This window comes from Brassica napus, chromosome C5, assembly GCF_020379485.1.
Source record: "Brassica napus cultivar Da-Ae chromosome C5, Da-Ae, whole genome shotgun sequence".
Classification (NCBI taxonomy): domain Eukaryota; kingdom Viridiplantae; phylum Streptophyta; class Magnoliopsida; order Brassicales; family Brassicaceae; genus Brassica; species Brassica napus.
In genome coordinates, this window is record NC_063448.1 from 9,017,453 (window position 1) to 9,031,591 (window position 14,139).

General features: G+C 36.7%; 3 protein-coding genes across 6 annotated transcripts; 1 reads left to right on the forward strand and 2 right to left on the reverse strand.

Annotated features, from left to right (window-relative positions):
• The first annotated feature begins 2,404 nt into the window (after positions 1 to 2,404).
• Positions 2,405 to 3,280, forward strand: LOC106448847 (glutathione S-transferase T3-like). The gene has a single exon (XM_013890675.1). The coding sequence runs from the start codon at positions 2,405 to 2,407 to the stop codon at positions 3,278 to 3,280; it is 876 nt and encodes a 291-aa protein (XP_013746129.1).
• Positions 3,281 to 6,951: 3,671 nt separating this feature from the next.
• LOC106447227 (E3 ubiquitin-protein ligase DA2L) lies at positions 6,952 to 9,262 on the reverse strand. 4 transcript variants are annotated; one of them, XM_013889102.3, is made up of 9 exons: positions 9,041 to 9,262; positions 8,645 to 8,850; positions 8,504 to 8,555; positions 8,379 to 8,424; positions 8,198 to 8,279; positions 7,955 to 8,105; positions 7,802 to 7,865; positions 7,554 to 7,620; positions 6,952 to 7,460 (listed from the first exon to the last, which is right to left on the reverse strand). In XM_013889102.3, the coding sequence occupies exons 2-9, from the start codon at positions 8,843 to 8,845 to the stop codon at positions 7,134 to 7,136; spliced, it is 990 nt and encodes a 329-aa protein (XP_013744556.1). In that variant the 5' UTR covers positions 8,846 to 8,850; positions 9,041 to 9,262; the 3' UTR covers positions 6,952 to 7,133. The 4 variants fall into 4 exon arrangements, with proteins under 4 accessions (XP_013744556.1, XP_013744557.1, XP_048614155.1 ...); XM_013889103.3 differs by having other exon boundaries at positions 8,645 to 8,854; XM_048758198.1 differs by having other exon boundaries at positions 8,645 to 8,945.
• Positions 9,263 to 9,368: 106 nt separating this feature from the next.
• On the reverse strand, positions 9,369 to 9,788 carry LOC106447228 (VQ motif-containing protein 1). The gene has a single exon (XM_013889105.3). It carries the CDS (start codon positions 9,786 to 9,788, stop codon positions 9,495 to 9,497), a length of 294 nt encoding a protein of 97 aa, XP_013744559.1. The 3' UTR covers positions 9,369 to 9,494.
• Positions 9,789 to 14,139: the final 4,351 nt, after the last annotated feature.

A 14,139-nucleotide genomic window follows, 5' to 3' on the forward strand; every position in this document is an offset into this window, starting at 1 on the left:
CATCTCTTTCGTTGGAGCGCTGGACCCCCTACGGGGGATAGTTGGGAATGTGGCTGCCCAGATACCAGAGTTACCAAAAAAATAAAATAATAATTAACAAATATGTCCAATATTTGAGCCATCTTTTGACTTTTAAATCCAAAACCTCTATATCCACAAACATGATGCTAGAAACCTTGTCACGAACAGCTGTCCAAATCTTGTTTTTAAACCAAATACAAATGGGTGCTCGAGCTCAAAATTCTATTTTCTCTCGTGTAAACCATATGATTCCGGTTTGGTTAGCCTCAGTGGCAAACCTTTTTGACTTGAATTAATAATACATGGAATTTGATGTTAAAAAAAGAAAACCAAATACAAATTACCACTAAGCAAGAGCCGACATGAAAAGTAGCATAATTACCATCAAATACACTCTTAGTATAAATCATCTCCCAGCTATGAAGTTCACAAATGCAAAGAATATATATACACAACATTTGAAATCTTAATATGGATATTGGTCAGGCTAGTGTTACGTATGAGGTCTGTCACCGTTCTATACTCCACCAGTGTGCTCGCAGGAAGGCCCACTCATCCAAGGGAAGCCCAACAGAGCCCAGCAGAGAAGAAAAGCGTGGTGAGCAAAGAGTTGGGTAAAAGTTCTAGAAGATAGGTAAGAAATAAGGAGTAACAGATGTGATGACTCAAAGACGAGCACATGGGGCGCTTTGGTCACATGCTTAAGGTGTGTGTGTGCGCATTTCCTAGTAGGAGTAGTAGTCTAGACATGAGCACAGTGGCGGATCCAAATTTTTTTTTTTACCGGTGTCATAATTTAATTATTATTTTAATAAAATATTAGTAAGAACCATAAGACCATGATTATCGGCGTTCCACTTAGAATATCTTAGCATTAATAGGATTATAATTAAATGAAAAATATGCAATTAAAACTGGGACGACCTTAGTTAAGAGTTTTAAGGTAGCGTCCTAAGGAGACACGTATCGTGTCACGAATGGCCGGAAAAAAAGGGTAGGGCAAAATCAATTTGGGAACGAGAAACACTTTCCTCTTCTCTCTCGATCTCTCCTCTTCTCTCCCGATCTCTCGGTTCTCTCTTCTCTCTCGATCTCTCCTCTTCTCTCCCGATCTCTCGACATTCGACGGTTCTCTCTCGACATTCGACGGTTCTCTCTCGACTCTCGACGGTTCTCTCTCGACTCAACAGCGGTTCTCTCTCGACTCAACAGCGTATTCATCGATTCGAAGTTGAAGAGGGTAGGTGTTCCTCCTCCGTATTGAGTCTTTGCATGTATTAGGATTCGCATCGCGTTGTAGAATTAGGGATTTCAAAAATCTATAATCGGCTTTCTAGTCTGTGAGAGTGTGAGAGAGTGTGCTTATTTGATGAAAGTATTCAACATGTGTTTCGGAAATCAATACTAATTTGATGAAACTGAATTTTTTTATTCGTTTGATTCTGAGTGTTTTGTTAGGTGTGGTTCGTCTGCAATTACCGGGAAAGTATTAGGGACAAAGGTCCCACATCGCTAGTTGGAAGGGATCTTTAGTAATATATAAGATAGATGGACCACTCCACTTATCACCAATTGGTTTTAGGTTGGAAGCCCATTTAGCTTAACATGGTATCAGAGCCCGATCCACGCAGTCCAACCCGATCCACATCGACCCGGCCCAAAGTTGGCCATCGATCCTTGCCCAAACATTCCGAGATTGACACTTAAAGAGCCATCATCTCGAGGGGGCGTATTAGGGACAAAGGTCCCACATCGGTAGTTGGAAGGGATCTTTAGTAATATATAAGATAGATGGAGCACTCCACTTATCACCAGTTGGTTTTAGGTTGGAAGCCCATTTAGCTTAACAGAAAGGAAACAACTCTAAGAAGAACAATCATTTCGTCCAAAGTTGAAGGTAATTGACTTTCTCTTCAGCTCTCAAAGTAATCTTGTTCGTATAATGACATGATAGTAATCTAGTTTGTATTCTTGAAATAACTCTCTAGTTTGTTTGCAACCAAATCGTCTAGACTTGGACTCTTGTTTCTGTAATGAACTATGCTAGTTTGTATACCTTTATTGCTAGTTTGCCATGTTTGAAATGAAAGGCTAATGAACTATGCTAGTTTGTATACCTATATTGCTAGTTTGCCATGTTTGAAATGAAAGGCTAGTTTGATTGAGACCAAGTCTATTATGTAAATGTCATCATTAACGGTTACTTAATGCACTTGCAAAGTTGGTTGTGTAATGTGTATTAACTGAGATGTACTTTGGTAGTTAGGTCATTATGGTTGTGTTAATTACAGTTTCACCTATTAACCGAGCTTCTAGGAGATAATTTTTTCACCATCATTTTCTTTCTCTTCTCTTCTCGGGTCCCTTCTCTCTTCTTACTGCTATGAATCCGTATAGCCAGTCCTCTGGTTATATGGGCCTTCTTCACAGTCAACAGGAAAGTGTTCTCCATGAAAACTCTCCTTATGAGAGTTTTCATTCTGGATCTTCAGAAATCTTTCAATTCAGTTCTCAACAATGTGAGGCTCCAACTCCACCTACAGATATACCCGTGGAGCGTGGGAAGAGACACAAATGGACCCCAGCGGATGACGAGCTTCTAATCAGTGCCTGGTTAAACACATCTAAGGATGCTATAGTCGGCAATAACCAAAAGTCTGGGACCTTCTGGCAACGAGTAGGAGATTATTTCTTAGCGGCACTACTTAGAAGAGATGGTCGTCAAAGTAGCGAACATCTCCATTATAAGCAGAGGTGGCACAAGATCAATGATCAAACTAACAAGTTTTGTGGTGTATATGCGGCTGCAGAGAGGCAAATTAGTAGTGGTCAGAATGATAACGATGTTCTGAAGGTGGCCCATGACATCTTCTACTCTGATCAGGAATCGAAATTTACACTTGAGCATGCTTGGTGTGTGTTGAGGCATGAACATAAATGGCTTAGCCTCAACACCACTAAAGCTTGTGGAAGTTCAAAGAGGAAAAGCGGTGAAACAGGTTCCCAACTGTCTTCCACCAGTGTTACTGACCATGAGATCCGGCCTGAAGGTGTCAAGGCTGCAAAAGCTAAAAGGAGTAATGGTCAGGGGAAGTCGGTTGCTGATTATACAAGCATTTGGGAAATGAGGCAGGAGGATCTCGCGAGGAAAGAAAAACTCTCCAAGCTTGCCATACTAGACACTTTACTTGCCAAAAAAGAACCACTCAGTGAGGCTGAAGAAGTTGCCAAAAACAAGCTACTAGCCGAGTATATATAGCTTTCTAGTGTCGCATAAACCACCTCCTTAAGTGTCTTTAATTTATGCCTAGCTTTCTATGTTTTAATGTACTGCTTTGGTTACGAGCTCCTCTATGTTTTTAATGTCGCAAGAACAAGATCCTCTATGTTTTTAATGTACTTCTATCTTTATGTTGGTTAATCTATGAATGTATGTGCTTTGTGGTTGTTGAACTTGGTCGTTGGTTAATTAAAATGAATGTTCTTCTTTATTAATTAACTCTCTAATATTACCCTTGTTATTTTTTACAGGTTTCATCAAACATGGGTCTTGACTACAGCTACACCCAACCTTCCCAATCTGAGGAGTTTGGTGGGGATGAGGCGGAAAGTGACAGCGAAATTGAAGCGCTGATTCGTCAAGACCAGGCAGAGATAAGTTACGTGAGGAGATTATGTACCATCCGCAGCCTGAGGTTGAATTCGGTTTTCCACAGACATGCTACTGTGGTAGTCAACCCCAGCTAGCTACATCGCATAGTAGAACCGATCCAGGTAGAAGATACTACACATGTTCTAACGTTGATGATGGAGAGTGCCATGTTTGGAAATGGTGGGATGAGGCTGTAATGGAGGAGATGAGAGCCAGGGATAGACACACACTTCAGTTAGCCTAAAGGCAGATTCTCTGAACTTCTTGAGTGACTACGAGACTGAGCAGAAGCTGGTTAGGCTAGAGAACCTTGTGTTTGAGTTGGCAAAGAATAAATCAATGTCTAGCTTTGATTACTTTGTTGCGGTTATGGCCATTGTCATTATTGTAATACGTATTGTCCTCATCTTTATGTAATCTGTTTATGAGGAATTGATCATTGATCATGTTTATGTAATCTGTATAATGACTTATGTTTTTGATGAATTGATCATTGATCTAAGCTATAATGTGTTATGACTATTGGAACTCTTTGTATTTACGTGAATGTCTTATGTATTGTCTTAATTTTGTCATGTCAAGTGTGTGAGAACTTGTATTGTCAAGTGTGCTCGTGAGTGACGGTCTTGTGATTGAATATAACACCAAAACTTAAGTGTGCTCGTGAGTGTATTGTGACAAGAAATAAAGTTAAAGGGTCACAAGTTGTAGTAAAGGGTCACAAGACTAACAAGAAACAATCAAAGAGTATGATCTTCTTTTTCCTATAAATAAGAGAAACCAACTTCACAATTATATATATCCACTTCTCGTTAAAAACATACTTCTCCTCTCTAATTATCTCATTCAAAACCTTTGTTTTTTTTCCTTTCACAATGGCATCATCTTCCCATTATCACTACCACAAAGATGTTGATGCTGAATTCGAATCTATGTTTGAAGAATTCTTAGAAATCCCAGATATTTTTTCCGAACCAAAAGAGCGAAAAAACATATTTTTATTGAGAGAAACCGAGAAGACGGTCACAAGAAGCTTTGGAATGATTATTTTAGCGAAACTCCAACATTCCCGCACAATATATTCCGGAGACGGTTTCGAATGAACAAGTCATTGTTCTTGGGTATTGTGCATCGTCTCTCCCATGAAATTGAGTATTTTCAACCAAGAGAAGATGCAGCCGGACGGTCTAGTCTATCTCCGCTCCAAAAATATACCGCAGCAATTCGTCAATTGGCGTATGGTGGTGGGGCTGATACCGTTGACGAATATGTCCGGCTAGGTGAAACAACAGCTAGAAAATGTTTGCACCATTTTTCCGCTGGAATAATCTACTTGTTTGGTGATCAATACCTAAGACGTCCAACACCGGAGTATCTGGAAAGACTACTTTATATTGGAGAACAAAGTGGATTTCCAGGAATGGTTGGAAGCATCGACTGTATGCATTGGGAGTGGAAGAATTGCCCAGACGCTTGGAAAGTAATGTATTCACGAGGAACCGGAAAACCCACAATTGTGTTGGAGGCGGTAGCTTCGTACGACCTCTGGATATGGCACGCGTTTTTTGGAGCTCCAGGTACTATGAACGATCTTAATATTCTTGATCGATCACCTGTTTTTGATGAAGTAATTAACGGAAACGCTCCGGAAGTCAATTTCCATGTCAACGGAAGGGAGTACCATTTGGCTTACTATCTCGCCGATGGTATTTATCCGAAATGGACTACTTTTATTCAATCTATCCGACTCCCACAAGGTCCAAAACATTGTTTATTTGCTAAACACCAAGAAGCCGTCGAAAAGATGTTGAGCGTGCCTTCGGAGTCCTCCAAGCTAGATTCGCGGTTGTTAGAAATCCATCTAATTTATGGGATAAAAACAAAATAGAAAATATTATGAGAACATGTATCATACTCCATACATGATTGTCGAAGATGAACGAGACTCATACACTAACGCTTCAGAATTTCAACAAGGAGAAGATGTGGATCCCACTTTTGTAGTCAAACGGACTACAAATCTCGGTACTACAATGGGACGTCGAGCAGAAGGTTGGAATACACAAGACCATCAACAATTAAAAGAAGATTTGATTGAAAATATATGGGCTAATTTTGGACATTTCCCGAATATCTAGAATTTTTAAGTTTCTATGAATTCAATAAAATGTTAGTTTGCTTTTTTTTAATGTTTGTAATTTTTTTCCTTGTTTTTTTTTCAAGTTTGTAATTTTCTCATGTTTTATATTTTAATGTTAAATATTTTATTTTAAATTTATCTTTAAAATGTCATTATTTATTAAAAATGTATACTTTAATAACTAAGAGATATCTAAAAGTCCTACCAATAATCCTAACTTTTAGCATTGTTCTTAGCTTTTTCTCTTAACATCAAAATAATATTAAACTAATCTAAGGACTTAGAAATTAGTCCCACCAATAATCATGCCCTAACAGATAGCGACTAAACATCAATAAAAACATACACTTCTTCATCATAAAATTAATATATTGATACTGATATTGTTCAAAAATAGAACCAAGTTGCTGATGAAAGATTTTATAGACGATTGGCTTAACCAGAATCCGGATTCACAAAATACCATAATAATCACGGTAGACAACGGGTTTAAAAAAAATTCAAGAATTTGAAAGACACTAAACTTTAGCAACTTTTCCCTCAACCTAGATCCTCACATTTGGTTTCTCTTGAAATAGAAGTGGTTGATCTTTACTACTGGCCTGGATAGATCAGTTTCTCTCTCTCTCTCTCTCTCTCTCTCTCTTACTGAGGAGAATAAGTTTGAGAAGAAGACTTAGAAGAACTCTTGGAAGAAGCCTTGGAGGAAGAATTAAGAGGAAGGCTGCAAGGAAGAGGGTTGCGGAGAAATAATGAGCGGAAAATTGGATGTGGTTTTCAGTTGTTTGGTTTTGTGCATATATTTTAGTGGTTGACTGGTTGGTGGTTTTTTAAAGTGAGATATTGCATAAACTAATTAAAACCTAAACTATTTGAGGCTTTCTTGTGAGAGAGCACTCACACATTAGCAGTAATCACGTCCAAAACTTGCATCATCAAGCGACCTTTTTATTTAACACAGGTTGGTGTTTTATTTCATCTTTGCATGTAATACCAAAGAGACCAAAGCAAGAGATCAAAGCATGTTCTCTTCGTTTTGCTCAACTACTAACTAATTGCTTTAACTCGGTCCCTTAGCATCATCCTCCCACTATTATCCTATCCATCACAAGTCACAACCTATAACAATATTAGTTCATATTGATAATAAAAACCTTTTATATTAAAAAAAACTGAAAAACATTTAATATTTTTCCTATTGGTACATGTATGAAATGATCAACAAACATCCTGAAAACTACAACCCAAGATCACCAAACTCACACTAACATATACATAAAGCAAAGACTATGAAGAGCTTTAGCTTTCCTTTGGGAAACACTATTGCCATGTAACTTCCCTGGAAACCTCTCTGCCACTATCGTCAGTCAAATCAGATTCGCTGATTCCTGTTGCTTGACGGTAATGGTTACTATCTTGTTCCATGGCATTGTAATGACTGCTGTTGCACATGCCCGGACCCATGTTGTGTGATGAAATGTTAACGTTTTGATTGGAGGAAGATTCGCCAACCATTTGCTGGCGTTCAGCAAGAACAGCGATTGCACAAGCTAGCCCACCAGATGGGGAAGATGATGAAGACGGCGGCATCAATGGTCCTACATTATGATCTTCTTCAGGAGAGTTATTCATCTGACTTCCAGGTTCCTGATCAGAAAGAAAGAAAAAAAAAAAGGGTTAAAGGCTTATCTTAGTTCAACAAAAATGACGGAACTTGAAAATAGTAACTGAATAAATCACCTGAACCGAGAGCCATATTGCTTCCATCACCATTATATCCTCAAGATCATAGTCAAACTCACCATCCCTGAAAGAGTATTTTCAAAATCAGTCACCTGATAATAAGCAATTGATAAAGAGACAACTTAACAAGACCCTCCATATAGTCATCTCTTCATTGTTACATGTAACTGTTCCCAAAGTATCAAAATCCTTTAACAGAAGTAAAAAAAATTGCAGAAGTATGTTTGTTTTATCTCAACACTAACCTGCTAACCCGGGGGTGTGAAGTAACACATGAGTCTTGAGATGAAACAGTTTCCTCATCCTCATCTGCTCAAAAAGTTATGTCACTGATATTGCTGACCAAGAGAAAACAAAATTTAAAAGGATGCAAGTAATATTGAACCGAGAGAACTAACCTGCAGCAGAACCATATGCAGTATTAGCTGTCACTTCACTTGTCCTAGAAGAAGAAGGTGATTCCAGACGTTTCTGCATTCTTTCTTCTTTCTCTTCGTCAACTTCCTTCTGCCTAATCCTTATTTTGGCTTCTATAACTCGCTGCTCTTCCTTCACAACATAGTAAAAACAAAATTGGCATAATCAGGCAAATACTCATCCCTCATATAAAGGAAAGTTACTGTTATAATTATGTGACTTGCAATTTGTTCAATGCTCTTCTCCTCTTTAGTCTTCCCTCCACGATACTCAACAGCATAGTTTGATGTTTTGCAATACGGACATCTCGTATATGTTAAGGAGGACACAAAAGAGACACTAAATTTGCATGCTTAACATAACAATCAAAAGCTCGATGCCTAACAATAGCAATCAAAAGGATACTGAGTAGGTCGAGCTGAAGTAGGATTCTTCATCCGCAGAAAACACTCTGTAGATTAAACCAAAAGATACGGTAAAAAATGCAAAAGATTATAAATTTAGTTATGGTTGATGAATAATTTCTTTACCTGTACAAATGCTTTTCAAACAACATCTTGACCTATTGAGGCTCGGATAGTACTAGAAAACACACATAACAGCAAGAAGATACACTCGCAGTCAACAAGAGGCACTCACGAAGAAAGAAAATACATTTTTTTTTTGTGTACCAGATAGCAAATTGGACATTCTTCAAGATCATGACAAGAGCTTTCTTCAGCACCAGGATAGCAAGGAGCAAGCTTAGACTCCAAGATGAGTTTCTTAACCTTTTTGAAGTCGACATCTTTGTTCATGTATAATAAACCTTGTTGTGGCTTTGTGTATCTTTCCTCCACAACCTGTCTCTTCTTTCCCAGCTTATTACCCATCAAACCTGTCTAGTAAATTTAGAGCTCTTACCAATCCAAAAATGTTTCCTTTTTCGGAAACTAACAAACTAAAACCTTAATTTCCGACAATTCATACGAACTGAAACGAAAAAAATCACTTCAACTGGTTGCTCACAGAACAAAGTTCGAACCTTGAAGATAATGAATATGAGAATTAAGAACCAAAGAAGAAACCTTAACAAGCTTCTAGAGAATCTCAGGGGCAGAGATAGATAACTCTGATCAGAACTTTGGTCTCTGAGAGAGCTACAGTAGAGTGTGTGTGTGCTTCTCTACGTATAATGTGTATATTCACAAAGAGAACTTCGTATCATCTTTTGACGGAAAGTTAAGAGAGAGATAGATGATGATGTGATGATGATGATGATGATGATGATGATAAAGATGAAACGGTGGAAGAGTGAAGAAAAGAATCGTCATCTCTCTTTGTTTTCACTCTTCCTCTTCACGCGCCTTTTTCGCGCGTGAGTTTCGGTGTTATTAGAGTTTCACAATTTTGAAGGAAAAAAAACGAACAACATTTCTTTATATACATTAAACAGAAAGGATCACTCGGTGTTTTACATAGGCCTCTTAATTAAGTAAATTAGGGCTTTGATACAGGCCCAATGGGCTTTCTGGCCACAGCTCAGCTTTCTGACCATAGATTGTACAATTCGCCGACCGGAGGCATCTCCCTGAAAAAGTTATCGAACTCCGTCGTCTCCACACCTCCTTCTGCTTCTCTTCCGCCTCCCGAAAACTGTGGTGACGAGTCTTTGCTGCCGTAACCATGGCCTGAGAACTCGAAAGGACCTTCAGCGACGATGGCGTTTTTACCGGTGAGTTCTTGAACAACCGTCTTGAAGCTTCGAGCATCTGTCTGGACGTACTGTGTGTTTATGAAAACAACCTTCATCGGCTCGGATCTCACTCTCGACATGTTTTGATGATTTGGCTTTTCTTGTAGACACAACAGAACTAGAATCTGATTTTTATCTTGTTTCGGTTTGGCTCTCTGAGTACTTTGCCTTTCGAATCTCTAGATGTTTGTTCTATTTATATGCGCAGACAAATATATGGGAATATTTATATATATAGACACAACAACAAAAATTATATATGGTGTATTTATTTTAATTATATCTTCAGAAACAATTGGTGGCGATTCCTTTACGAACTATATGGATAATAGCAAATTTTTATTATGTAAGTCGAATGATATTTTGTTCTGGAACATGCTTACGTATGGAGTTACGTTCACGACTAACGAGTTTTAATATAAGGTCTGGTGCAGATTTTCCACTTACTAACGAGGTTAGACTCAGTTAACTAAAGTTGCATTATAAAAACCTTTATTGCGGGCCTTGTGGTCCAGTGGCAATGGACGGGTTTTCGATGCAATCACATTCCGGGTTCGATCCTCCTGATGCGGAAACTAAGTCACATTGTTCTGTTCACCACGGCTGCAGATACGTCTGTATGAAAACTCGGAAGAGGATCTGTCGTGGATTGCACCTCCCAACCAGAGATTAAGTCTGTGTCTTTAGTAGACCCAGGTATAACTTTTATTTAGAGTTTAGTAAACAACGGGTCAAATGAAATTAGAGACTATTACTTATTTTAAGAATGTTGGTGCTCGTGAAAGGTTCATTTTGCTATCTTTCATTCATTGCTGTCATAGACAGATTTGATATATTTTTTAGCAAACAAATTTTATAGATGATTAACATTTAAGATTTTTGACAGTAACAAAAGTTTTTATGGTCTTTTGACAATAACAAAAGAAGAAAACAAGAAGTCAAGAACTTATATGGTCAATTATGGTGTTATTTTATAGATGCGGTCTTTTGACGTGATTCTTGTATGGGTGGAGAACAGGTTTGACTGTCAAGCATTCAAGCAGCCTTGACGGACCAATTAATAAATGGATTTTTTGGTGTTATTATCAGGAAACTATTGATCTACAAAGAACCATATTATATAATTTACTGGGTCAAACTAAGCACGCCTTGTTTGATGGAATATGGAATCACATCACATCACGTGAAACCAACCTATAGAACACTTGTATCTTCTTATTTTCTATGCAGGCAAATTTTGATATATACAGAATGCGTATACCCCCAAAATAATTCAAATTTTATTTTAAAAAATCTAATTCGCAACCTATGTTCTTTTAATTGCTAAACTGCCAAATTAGTGATTAACCAACAATCCCGATCATGATTTATCAGAGGGCATATTCATTCGGAACAAGACATTTCAAGGACATTATAATGTAGCAAAACTTCAATATAACTGATAAGGTTTGATGCTCTTCTTTATTGTGATGAGATCCTGAAAGTAGATCAACAAATTTTTATACTTCATTATTTCTATGTTATACAAATGCTTTTGCATTATGGAGACATCGATATAGTAAGAACTGAAAAAAAGATATACAATATAACTTTTATAAATTAATATTCGGTAAATTAATAATCTCTATAAATTAATAATTTTTGTCGGTCCCAACTTGGACCGGTTCAAAATTTGACATAAATCGATAAAATAATAAGATAATAATTTTTTAGAAAATTATATGTAAATATATAGTCCCATTAAAATTATAAATTAATAATTTATATGTATACATATTTTATATAAGTAAACCTATTATTATATTGTTTATTTTATATTCATAATTGAATTATCTTTATATTTCCTTAACACTTAATATATTTTTGATAATATTTAGTAATATTATATCTAAAACTACGTTTAAGATATGTGCAATATATTTTGTATACACTAATATAATAAAATTAAAATAAATGTTAAATTTCAAAAACTAACAATTAATGTCTATATACTAAAACCAAATATTTTTTTATATTAAAATAAATATATCTTAAATTAAGAAATCTAATTAAATTTTTTTTTATAAATTAATATCTCTATAAATTAATAAAATATTAAAATCTCAACATTATTAATTTATACATGTTTTACTATAGTGCGAAGTGATAGTTATTTATGTTTGGAAACAAATTTACAATTAAAGAAATTTATAAAAACAGGGCATTAAATATATATTTTAATTAAAGTCACCGTATCTAGATTATACATAAAGTGTCTATTTATTGCTAATTAAAATTTTGTATTAAATGAAAAGAGCTTTGTATAGATCACTGAGTCGCAATTGTTTTTTTTTTTTTTTTGTCAACTAGTCAAACTGTTTTCTACATACAGTATTTCTAGCAATCTAGCTCGAATGAAGCCAGTGGCAAAATTGGATTATTTTCGTGAGATCCTAAACTCCCTTGGATGGGAGATTCAAGATCTAAACCTGACCAAGACAAGACAAAATAATACTCATATTAGATTTCTGATATCCTCCAAAAATCAAACATGGCTTGCATTAGTTATGTGTTTAAGAATTTGTGTATGTTTCTCTTGGTCGTCGCGGTTGCAAGTCGATCGGGCACGTGGAAAATCTTTGATGTCCGAAAATATGGTGCCAAAGGCGACGGCAAAACTGATAATGCCAATGTACATGACATTAATTTTTTTTTACCCGTTTAATTTTCCTATGATTAGTTTACATCTAAAAACACCATTATCCTTCATACTCAAATTGTTATGAGATAGTTTAGAATTTACTTTTGTATCCCGTAAGGGTTTAATGTTTCTAACAATAGAAGAGTCATATTTTCAAGGAAAATTTGAAGCTGGGCACGCAAACGTTGAAACGACACATATTAACTGGTTGAACCATAAATATACATGTCAAAAGCTTAAGCTCGTCTCTCCATATAGTACTGTAGAATCCTATAAACCCAATAGATTGGTATACAGATACAAAAAAAGAAGAAGCAAATTTCCTTTGTTTAGTATAGAAGATCCAAATATTTTTTTTATTTTTAAAAAGATCTAAATATTTAATATTTACTTTTTTGGCTTTTTACGATGGTGTTTCATGTTGGATAATTCCAAGCTTGTGGAAACTTAACATATTGTTAGATGTTTAATACGTTAAGATAAACACAATAAAAAAACCTAAAAATATGAAAAAGAAGTTTATATTTAGGTTAGGTTTGTGTTTTCCATATCCCACATGTTAAAGAGAATAGTCTTTCATATAAATATAGGTCTAATAGAGAGCTGTTCCATATGATCTAAGAGAAACATATTGAAAACTTTAGTTTTGAGTAGTTTCTAAAGCTAATAAGAAAAGTTGTTCTTATAACTCTTTGGCTTTGAATGGTGACCAAGGAACGAAAGGGAACACTGAATTCCTTATCATTCCCAAAAAAATCACCATTCACAAGGAATAGTTTTTCCTTCTTGTTCCTCCCCATTCTTTTTTTTGTAGAGAAATATAGAACAAAAGCATTCTTTGTTAAATTTGATAAGGAACAAGCATTCCTTTTCATTCCTGCAATTTTATTCCTATACGTTCCTTTCCTATTCATTCCTCGTGTTCCCGAAAAAGTCACCAGTCAGAGCCTTTGTGTTTCTAAGAGATCTGAATTGGTATCAGAGCCTCAGGTTGGAGACTCGATCTAAGCTTAAGTTGTAGCTTAAGATCCTGGTGCTTGTGAACAAGAGATCGCGTAAGCAAGATGGCGGACGTGACTAGGTCTCCACGCACAAAGGACTTTGGATCTACATCCATCCAATGTCCGATGTTGTCATCGACAAACTATACAGTTTGGTCGATGAGGATGAAGGTTCTCGTGTTCATGAAGTGTGGGACACGATCGAACCCGGTTCAGATGATCAAAAGAAGAACGATGTTGCGATAGCTCTTTTGTTTCAATCTGTTCCAGAGACTTTGATTCTCCAGGTGGGAGAACAAACCGCATCAAAAGAGATCTGGAACGCCATCAAGTCGCGACACCTAGGAGCTGATCGTGTAAGGGAGGCGAGACTTCAGACGTTGATGATGGAGTTTGATAGGTTGAAGATGGATGATTCAGATACGGTCGATGACTTCGCGGGGAAGATATCAGGCCTATCATCCAAAGCAACCTCTTTGGGAGAAAACATAGAAGAATCCAAGATGGTCAAGAAGTTCTTGAAGGGTCTTCTGAGACAAATATATCCAGATCGTAGCATCACTTGAGCAAGTCCTAGATCTCAACTCGACGGGGTTTGAAGACATAGTTGGAAGGCTTAAGGCGTACGAGGAGCATGTATGAGAAGAAACTCAGAAAGAAGACCAAGGGAAGCTGCTGTTTTCAAACAATGAAGAGCATAGTCAGAGGGGCTATGAGAATTCCCGTGGTAGAGGAAGAGGAAGGAATGGT

What these genes read in the sequence shown, in the direction of transcription:
- LOC106447227 (XM_013889102.3), bottom strand. Translation starts at nt 8,845, where the DNA reads ATGGGTAATAAGCTGGGAAAGAAGAGACAGGTTGTGGAGGAAAGATAC. An exon ending in AGAAGAGCATTGAACAAATT is followed by an intron (nt 8,106 to 8,197) that starts GCAAGTCACATA and finishes TATGTTGTGAAG; the next exon opens with GAAGAGCAGCGAGTTATAGA. An exon ending in TCACACCCCCGGGTTAGCAG is followed by an intron (nt 7,621 to 7,801) that starts GTTAGTGTTGAG and finishes ATACTCTTTCAG; the next exon opens with GGATGGTGAGTTTGACTATG.
- LOC106447228 (XM_013889105.3), bottom strand. Translation starts at nt 9,788, where the DNA reads ATGTCGAGAGTGAGATCCGAGCCGATGAAGGTTGTTTTCATAAACACA.
- LOC106448847 (XM_013890675.1), top strand. Translation starts at nt 2,405, where the DNA reads ATGAATCCGTATAGCCAGTCCTCTGGTTATATGGGCCTTCTTCACAGT.